The sequence below is a fragment of the Musa acuminata genome, chromosome BXJ3-7 (assembly GCF_036884655.1).
Source record: "Musa acuminata AAA Group cultivar baxijiao chromosome BXJ3-7, Cavendish_Baxijiao_AAA, whole genome shotgun sequence".
NCBI classification, from domain to species: Eukaryota; Viridiplantae; Streptophyta; class Magnoliopsida; order Zingiberales; family Musaceae; genus Musa; species Musa acuminata.
In genome coordinates, this window is record NC_088355.1 from 1,079,228 (window position 1) to 1,089,631 (window position 10,404).

Consider the following 10,404-nt stretch of genomic DNA (forward strand, 5'->3'; position numbering starts at 1 on the left):
TGGGGGTTCATGAGATGAATCAAAGTGATGGTCCATGGAAACATGTCACGGTCGAACACTTATGCTTCTGAGCTGAGCGACTTTAGCTGAACTTTGTGTATGGGTGCAGCATCTCCTGAGTCGTCCATGTCAAGTGTACACCCCCCTCCAAACGCTGATTCCCTCAGTGCGAAGGAAAGGACGACGACCGACGCTGCATTTTTCGTGCATTGGAATCAATCACCATGTGCTTTCTAGTAGAACTTTAACCCATCGGTTAGAGCATTAGAAATGTAGGTGTAGGTAAAATAGCTTCAATGTTGTTATGTGAAATGAAGTCCACATCTTACTTAAAAATGAAGTCTTTTTTTTTTTTTGGTTATCACTTACTGCTATTTTATATTTTTTTTAACGACATCTTGAAAATATATGACTTTGATAAAAATATATTAAAAAAAAGATTTAAGTTCTCTAAATTTAACTAAATATATGATCTTTTTACGTATCTCAATAACGATGAAAGATTCATATAGTCGATTCCAAATAATTAAAAATTTTGTTATCATTGTGATTGTTTTAAGATTGACTTTGTCTTCAACATGTATTATTATTTGTTCTTTTATTCATTGTATTATTATTTCTTCTTTTCCATGGGAACCCAAAGTGGTTTGTAGTTGGAAAAGGGATAAAATGTATGTAGAAGGATGAGATGGCATAAATATTATAAATACTGAAATGGATTGATGATGCTGGTTTGGAGATGTATCACTTGTTCACATTATGGTGCATTAAATCCTTGATGCTGTCAAAGGTATCTAACAATAGATTTTAGTTTAGAATGAGGATATATTTATTTATTTATTTATTTAGCAACCCTTTTCAGAGGCAAAGCAAATCACCTTTTGTTTTGTTGCTACCAATTGGTAGAATGGTAACTTATCATAACCCAAAAGAGATGGTCATAATAAAAAGAAGCTCAAAAGGAGGAGGTGCATCCTCTCTCTCTCTCTCTCTCTCTCTCTCTCTCTCTCTCTCTCTCTGTGCATTAAAAGTCCATGTCACACCCACATGGTGGTGAGTACAGAGAGAGAGAGAGAGATGGAGAGGACTCTCACCCACTCATTGAATCAATCATAGCACTTCCACCTCTCCTTCCTCTCAAATCTGCTGCCCCAACCCACACTTCATAAGGTTCCTCTCAAATCTGCAGCCCCCACCCACACTCCATATGGTTTTGTTTTGTAACCCTAGCTAAAAACAAAATAAAGCAGGAAGAAGAAGAAGAAGAAGAAGATTAGGAAAGCTTCCCTATCATATCTTGCACCTATAAGCATACCATACTCTTTTCTTCCTCAAATCATCTCTTAGCTTCTTCTTCTTCTCCTCCTCCTTCTTCCACTTCCTCATCGTATGTAGAAAGCCTTGGGTTGATCCGGAATGTCTGCCCAACTTCCACCTGAGCACATTTGCTACGTCCACTGCAACTTCTGCAACACCATCCTTGCGGTAAAGATCATGCTGAATTGGCCTTTTGTTCCCTCTCCTCTCTTAGCTTCTCTTTCTGTCGTCTCATCGCGCTTCATTTTCTACACAACTTTCTTAGTATCATCATATCAAGCAGATCAGCAATGATTTGCCCGCTGCCTCGTCCTCTATACTATTATTATCGTATATTTAGTGCTTAAGGAAGTTTGCAGCTCGAAGATGATGGCAGTCAGTATGTGTAAGTACGCTCGAAGATCGATCCATGTAGGAGGTGGAAAGAAATAGTGAACACTATTTCATCATGTTGGCATATGGGTGCAGAAGCTTGATGAGATGATATGACAGAATCAACCATGAGGCCAACATACAGAATCGGGCACATGTCTACGTGCCTTTGACAATTGAATTCCAACCATAGTATCTTGCAATTTTGGATCTTCCACCCATGGCAGCCATCCTCTTATCTTCACCAAAAGAGCCAAGGTTAGGTTACAGGTTGCATGATAGCTTACGCTTCTCAGCTTTATGGATCCATTGCAAAGCCACAATTGTCATTGTTGAGAACTTATTCTTCTTCATTTTTTTCTTCTTGTTTTAACAGAAAATATTCTACTTTCTGTCATTAAAGATGTATAGTGAATGAGATCTGCATCATCAATTGATTCTTGGATTCAAGATTTCATGGCTGCCATTCTATGGAACTCATTGGGATGAGCAGATCTTTTTGTTCCTTGCTTAGGAGGAGGAGGAGGAGGAGGAGGATATCAACCAACTTTGAGTGCCAGGATCCTCATCTCCATCATTGGGTTTCCCCAGCGAGATAGCAGATTCATCACATTCTTATCTCTTTACATGCACTTTCTTGTCATTAAGGATGTTCTCTTCCACTGGATTCTTTCACCCACGCCAATCTTATCCATGATAATGGGTTTCTGGCCATGCAATGTTCGTCTCCTTCCTTGGGTAGTCATGGCTTTTCTAATGACTATGAAGCAGAAAAGAAGAGAGAGAGAGAGAGAGAGAGAGAGAGAGAGAGAGAGAGAGAGAGAGAGAGAGAGAGAGAGAGAGGAGTGCAGAAGATGGCATGACAATTCAAAGGAGCAGCTTTTTCTTTTGTGTTTCTTCTTCTGCTATTTTTGTGGCTTATTTTCTCTTCTTTTTCGTTCCACCAGTTGTGACTCCTCAGAACTCTGATTCCCTTGGATTTCCTAGAGCGAGTGAGTAGGCAGTGCACACTCGTTTCCCTCCTAGAGAAAGTCTAAAGTTCCTCCAGGCATTGATCTCTTAAAAGTAGACATCGGAAAAGAAACTCCAAATCCATAAACAAAAGAAAAAGTAGATCCCAAAAGTAGACCCATCCCTGTCCAAGAAACAAAGGAGAGACCGACCCATCATCTTTTGTTGATGGGCCACTCGCCTTCTGCAGCTACTCTTCTTCCCAAGGTTGTTAATCTGTCTCCTCCATGCATGTATTTCCATCTCTCCTCCTATTGCTTCTTCTTGTCTGATCTCTTCATCTCTCCAAATACTTGCTCTCCCATCAGTATGCTTCACCTTCATGAAGGAAGAACCACTAATGGTGCAACACCTCGGCCACAATTGATGCTTTTGGTCGATCAGTACAACATTTTTGTGCTCCTGCAGCTCAACGCAGCGATTTTTGTTGATCCCAAGTTTGATAGTCTTGGTGTTGCAGGTGAGTGTCCCCGGCAACAGCTTGTTCAGCATTGTAGCAGTGCGATGCGGGCATTGTTGTAATCTGCTGTCTGTGAACATGGGAGACCTGCTTCAGAAACTCCCTCTTCAAGATCTCCAGGTCTGGAGCTCCCTCTCAACTCTTGCTTCCCAAACATCTTCCGTCTACTTATTTATGAATGATGGGTGAAGCAGTAAAGATTAACACGATCTGTCTCTCGACATGAATGCCACACGGTACACATAGTTTGGTGTTTAGTTCATTAATGGAAGATGATATAGGATTCTACCACTTCGGTACACTTCTAAATGTAGTTGAAGCATATATGCTATTGAGGTGATCAGATGATGCAAGATTTTGTTTCGTATTTGAATCGGAAAGCATTGATTTTTGAGGAAAACTGCAGACCTGCAACGCAGCAGCAGCTCATGATGGCAGGACGATGGCATGTGGATCACCTTCCAAGTTCAACAGCACTTCCTTATTCTACAGTGTGCCAAAGGATCAACAACAAATTATGCTGCCTATGCGTCGTAAGCCTCCAAATTTCTTTTCTTCTTCTTCTTCTTTTTTGTTTGGGCACTGATAATAGTCTGGAAATTTGGCTAAATTAATGGCCTATTAAGCTCATCTGTCCGACAAAGATTAGCTGACTGCACATTAGTCTGCACTCATCATTATTCCATTAGGATTGCCTTCATCAATGAGAATCATTAGAACTAGTGACACCAATTAGCTTACTGATTTCTCTTGTTAATGTTAAGCAGCTCCGGAGAAGAGACATCGCGTGCCGTCTGCATATAACAGGTTCATAAAGTGAGTTTCTGCTCTTCTTCCTTCGTTAGATTCGCTAAAAGCTTTGATGCAGTGTTTCATGCTGCAAACTACTTAACACCAATATGCAGGGAGGAAATACAAAGGATTAAGGCTAACAATCCAGACATCAGCCACAGAGAAGCATTCAGCACCGCGGCAAAGAATGTAAGTGTGACACTATTTTGCTGCACATAAAGTTATTATTATTATACTGACTTGTGAGATACATGCTGAAGCTTTTCCATTCCATTGCTATGAGCATACATTTGTTTATTAGTATAGGGTAATTTGGGCATCCATATAAGGTCAGCATACTCAAATGTGAGCTCTAACAAAGACAGCAACTAGTATATACTTGGCATGATTAATCTAAGTTGGACCATCTTCTTCTTCTTCTTCTTCTTCTTCTTCTTCTTCTTCTTCTTCTTGATTTCATCCTCCTTTCTGAGTCTTTAATGCACCACAAGCCTGCTTCCAGGTACAGCCTAATATATAGCAGTCTTTTAACACCTGGATTTTAACCTCTTCGATTACATGGTGTGATGGTGCTCTTCCACATCAAACCATCTTCAATGACAGCAAGTTCCCTTTTAGTGGTCTATCCCCTTAGATTGACTGAGAACAAAATTTTCAGTGAAAATTTAAGATTGTTGAAACATTGGTACTTTCAAGATTAAGGTTGCATGAATGAACAAGTACAAATGAACGCAGTTATAAGCTGAATATCAATATCGCTAAACCATGATAAAACAGGACTAAGAATACTTCAACATGATTTTCGGTAAACATTGTGATCTTCATCTGCTGTGGTTAATTGATCGATGTTAACTTTAGGTGTATGCACACCAGAAAATGACTTTTGTTCTTTTTTACTCGTCGAAAACTTGGATAAACTATGATCGAAAATATTTTTTCTTCTGTTACACATCACACCTTAAAATTTACGAAGCATTACATAACATTACATGCATTTTATTAAGTTTATCTTTTCATCACTCAATAGAATAACTCGATATTAAAAAGGCTGTATGATTATAGATCTTGATTATCACACCAATTGTTAAATAGCCTGAGACTATTTGTTTTCTAAAATCACCATAATGTGATGAGAATTGTGGATCTGCATTATGCATAACAAGCCAAATATGTTTTAATTTAGTTGACTTGAGGACATCGTTTTATCGTTTCTTATTGAAATAGCATCTGCAAAATTTGTTCATGCACATGTGTTTGTGTAAATAAGCATATTGATCACACAATTATGTCTCATAAGTTTCTACAAAGATGATAAATAAAACTAATATACCACAATTGACAGATAAAATGGGTTAGTAGACTAAGTCGGGGATGATCATTTAAGTTTTGCCGATCTTTCTGCAAAATTTGCATCATATCTTGACATATAAACCTTGATTCTTTAGGTCTTCTCCCAAGATGATAGTCTTGAACAACAATTTATTAATTTGTATCATCAGAACCAAGAGTTGGAAATTAATTTGTGAGTAGAAATTAGATTACTGTGTTATTAGAACTAAGAATGCAATAAGCTGGCTGTCACTTGCTAGGAAATCAAAATGCACTATTGCTTATATAATGAATGAGACATGGATACCACCTCATTGCTTCAATCATAAATAAAATTGTAATCAGGGGTCAGCACCTGCCAGTGGAAAGCAAAATGGTGGAAGTTTTCAGATGCCAAATTCTAAGTAATAAATCAAAATGATGCACCTTAATTGGCAGTTTAGTTTCAGAATCTTTTTATGATAATATGGATGAGTCATGACAAAGTTATAAGCATAAGAAAATGAAGGCAACAAGTTGGGCCTATGAGTATGAATGACTATTGACTGAGAGTTTGCTTGAAGTAGGAAAGAAAGAATATTAAAAAATAAAATCAATTATTTGTCAAACCAAAAATATATAATTGCTATATTTTTTTTGTTTGGAATATTTTGATCTTTTTGGTTGGAATGGTAGCATTCTCCCCTTTCATAAATGAAGCTTTTGGAGGATGTTAAGGTTGTGATTAATTTGTTACATTTTAAAGATTTCATTACCCTTTAATCTCTACCAAATTTATTGCAAATGATGTTCATTGCCACCCAAATCATTGAAGTTTAATCTTGTTTAAGGGGATTGTCTTCAGAGGGGGGGCATATTGTCTTCTGAGATTCTTTCATGCTTTTCTCACCCTACCCTTTAGCCTTGTCTCTTCTTTTTGTTACCACTTTTGGCTCAAGTTTACTTACCCATCCCTAAAACCAGTTCTGCTAGGTGTTTGAACTGTGTAGGGTTGTAGAATTAACATCCAATGCTATGGCATGGCTCATTCTCTTTCTTCAATATGGCAGGCATGTTACAAGTATACATTGTTCATAAGACTGCCTCCCTATGCACTTAGTCTTGCTAACTATACAAATGTAATGCAACAAAAACCAAAGATTTATGTATGCCGGTTTAAGTCCTGCTTAATATGCTACATGTAGGAGCCACTCTCCTAAACTACGCTTAGGACCGAGCATGAAAAGTGAAAAGCCTAATCCAATTAAACTATTGGAACGGAGAAAAAAATTTCGAATATAGATTGGTTCGATCCGATCTTTTGATTCTAGACATTAAATCGAGCCGATTGCATTTATTCCAATATTTTTTTGTTAGTTAATTATATCTCCATCTCGAGTCTTTATTCTTTCAACTAATCCTTCTCTGCAAATACTTGTGCATCTTTTGATTTATTTCTAATGGCACTTATTGTGTTTTCCCCTCTTTCTTCTCCACTAATCACATCTACTACTTACCCTCATCTTCTGTTTTCTTGCAGTGGGCACACTTCCCTCACATCCATTTTGGACTCACCATTGATGGCAGTAAGCAAGCCAAGAATGATGAACCAGTTGCTGCTACAGTCAGTGCACCGGGAGGCCAAAAAGCTCAGAGCTTCTTCTGAGTATTATTAATCCGAAGAGTGAGTATGCTGCAGTAATTAAACTTGCAGTCTTCAGGTGGCTATGAAGACCATCTTAATTACCTTTGTTTTGTGGATGCTTAAACATAATAGAAAGAACTCCTAAGCACTCTGGCTATTATTTACTGCTCACTTAAATCAATCCTATATTCTGTGGCAAACCTAGTAAGTTTAGTTTTATTCACCGACGTATATCGCTACGTTAGTCCAGAGTGAACCGCGTACATATATATTGACCCTCTCCGAATCCGGTTTTGACGAGTCTCTCATGAATTACAAAATTCTTTGATGGCAACAAAATCTACTGTGTGGTGAGTTATATGTTCCTTTTGTTTTCTGATATCTTAGTTTCTTGGGCACTGAGCTTATTAATAGCTGCAACTAAGGTAGCCTCATGGATTATGACACTATGTTCATCAAGGGTTGTACAGAGAGTAGGTCAGTCATAATCCAATAATGGAGCAAAGATGCTACTTCAGCCTACATGTGCTTTTGTCTATGTTCATAGGGTTTGACTTGTGATATGGAATGTTTAGGGAATCTCATAGAATAATTGAATTGCTTCTCACAATGATCTGATCATTTACTATCATCTACATGCCATCAGCTGATTCTGCTCTAAAATGCAGCATCAAATGGGACTAAAAGTTCACAACAAATAGTCTGACCATATTCAAATCCACACTATAGAAATTAGCTACCTATAGATTAAAGGTCATAATTAGATCCTCACTAGGTTTTAAACATATAAACAAGTTCATTTTAGCTATATTTTTTTGGAGCACTGTATTTACATGGTTGATTGATAATTAACTTTCTTTTGGACCTAAATTTATTAATGCAAAATAAAGGCAAATATTGTGTGTTCTATTTTGTTAATCAAAATCATCAAGTGATACAAGAATTTATAATAAGATATTATGATTTTTCTTATCCTTCTCTTAACTTTCTTTATGTGCTATTTCATACAATAAATAAAAAGACATCACTCTTTAAGACACCATCTTGAGTCAAACCTTTATTATTATTATTATTTTGGCAAAGTCATAATTCTAGATAAATACATAGTAGACTTTTTTGTCATTTTTGTTCTATGTTAAAAACAAGATGCCGCATCGATTGAGATGCAAAGTTTCTCTTCTTTTAAATCAGTTTATACACCAAATAATGTGAATGCAATTATAGTTTGAAAGTATATTTCATACAATGAATAAAAAGAACAAGTAGCTGAGTGTTCTAAGAACAAGGAGGATGCATTGCAAGCACCTTGGTCACACATGGAGTCGATAGTTCATCCCACTTGAAGATTAGCATCTTAACATCGAAAGAATGAGAGACTGCATCAAGAGAGAAGTTTCAGACCTACTTTCGAGTACAAATATAAAAGGTGCAGGTGAAACATAAAGACCTTGATGATGACAAGAATCAACATACGAGTCTGAAGTGCTGCCTCGTAGGGTGTGAGTAATGAGTATAGTAAAAGCTCACAATGCATGAGAGAGAGAGAGAGAGAGATTGGTGAAATAATGAAGTGTCCTGTCAACAGTGATTCAGAATGTGTTGGTGAGGCAAATGAAGTGTCGCCCTCAACAGTGATTCGGAATATTTAAGCGTCTGCAAGTCACTCCGCGCCGAGAACACTCCCTCCCTTAAACATCTCTCTCTCTCTCTCTTCTCTTTCCTTGGATTCAGCGAAAGATGTTTTATGACTCCATCGATGGCAGAGCGGCAGGTCTGCTAAAATGAAAGCTAGCCATGGATGAAGCTGAACTGTATCGGTTCCTATCCTTTCAAAAGATTGGAAATAAGATTGTCATACACGTTAAACAATATTCTGAGTCACTCATTATTTGATGCATGGAATCTGCGTCGATGCATTCTAACTTAGCAAAACGTGCGACGTGGGAAGCGCATCTGCCCCGCGCTCCACATAGACAAAAGCATACGATGCGTCTGATGAAGCACACATAATTGCAATGCATACATACTAAGTTGTAATTGCATGATGTCTTGGACTTGTCTTAAGAGTCAAAAGGCTTTGAATCAAGAGAAAGACCACAAAGAAGATGATGATGATGATGAACGAAAGAGATCATTGTATAGCGAATGGTGACGAAACCAAGGTGCGGTCATCTTCGATGCAATGATGCGTGATATGATTTGGGGTTGGTGTTGCTGTCGTCCTTGTCGGAAACGATGAAGACAGTAAGCGAGGGTGCGTTCTTCTCACCTCCCCTTCTTCTCCGCCATGAAGCTCGCGCTCTCTCTCTCCCTCTCCTTTTGTCCGGCCATGTGAATGCCTTGTCATATATGAACAGACATACGGAGAGAGAGAGAGAGAGAGAGAGAGAGAGAGAGAGAGAGAGAGAGAGAGGTGAAACTCGCGCGCTCTCTACTTTGGTTGGCCAACTGTGTTAATGCCGTCTCTCGCATGAACAGGCGCAGAGAAAGAGAGAGAGAGAGAGAGAGAGAGAGAGAGAGAGAGGGGAGCAGTAAAGGCTGGCCACCAACTCATATCTTTCTGCCTTTTTCAAGCCCTCCGGTGTGTATATGTCAGAATTAGTACCGGCGTCAGTCCATAGTACAGTACTTGGAATATTTCCGCTTTCATCTTACACAGCTGTTTACTGCAGATGTGGTCCGACACTATTGCTTCATTCATCAATCATAGTAGTGCTTTACCACATAGCATTCCTTGGTTCTTCATCACGTCCATAATGATTCTGTGCCCACACACCTCTCTCTCTCTCTCTCTCTTTCTCCTCCACACAAACGTGATTTATGTCTTCCGAGCCGAGAGAGAGAGAGAGAGAGCAGGCAGATATGATAACTTCATCTCTCTCTGTCGATCTAGCCAACAAAATCTGAAACGTCACGTCGTATCGAGAAGCACCAAATGGACTGCATCTGCTCCCATCTTTCTGCCTCATTATCTGAAACGTCACTTCACGTCGAGAGAGTAATGGACACCAACTCATATCTGCCTGCGCCGAAGGCAGCTCCACATTTCTCGTGCTCCCTTTGTCTCGACAAAGTCACCATAAGAAAGAGAGAGAGAGAGAGAGAGAGAGAGAGAGAGAGATATATTCCATCTCTCTACCTAGCTTCTGCAACAAAATCTGAGACGTCACTTCATGTCAAAGACAGTGCACAGCTACACTAACTTGACTGCGTAGATTCCGAGGCATCTTTTTGTTCTGCCATCCTGCAATTTGTAGGGTCTCTCACATGCTCATCAAGTGATCACAACAGCCAATGGGAAGAGAAAAGACTGCATTAAATTGTTTCAAATGAAAGATTTGATGCTTCTACTCATCTTAGGTATTTTCTACTGCTACTGCTACTGCTACCATGATCGTGATAACTTGAAAACAAAGTTCGATTCCATGCGCTTTGCTTGTAGGATGTATTGGTTACAATAGTTGAGATGCTCATTGCGACAATATGATCTTGCTTTCAA

General features: G+C 38.7%; 1 protein-coding gene across 3 annotated transcripts; it reads left to right on the forward strand.

The window, feature by feature from the left end:
- The first annotated feature begins 1,094 nt into the window (after positions 1-1,094).
- LOC103990937 (axial regulator YABBY 5-like) lies at positions 1,095-7,076 on the forward strand. 3 transcript variants are annotated; one of them, XM_018828743.2, is made up of 7 exons: positions 1,512-1,947; positions 2,066-3,075; positions 3,161-3,280; positions 3,567-3,693; positions 3,925-3,976; positions 4,066-4,141; positions 6,801-7,076. In XM_018828743.2, exons 2-7 carry the CDS (start codon positions 2,869-2,871, stop codon positions 6,924-6,926), a joined length of 708 nt encoding a protein of 235 aa, XP_018684288.2. In that variant the 5' UTR covers positions 1,512-1,947; positions 2,066-2,868; the 3' UTR covers positions 6,927-7,076. The 3 variants fall into 3 exon arrangements, with proteins under 3 accessions (XP_018684292.2, XP_018684288.2, XP_018684290.2); XM_018828747.2 differs by lacking the exons at positions 1,512-1,947; positions 2,066-3,075 and adding an exon at positions 1,095-1,485; XM_018828745.2 differs by lacking the exon at positions 1,512-1,947 and having other exon boundaries at positions 3,928-3,976.
- Positions 7,077-10,404: the final 3,328 nt, after the last annotated feature.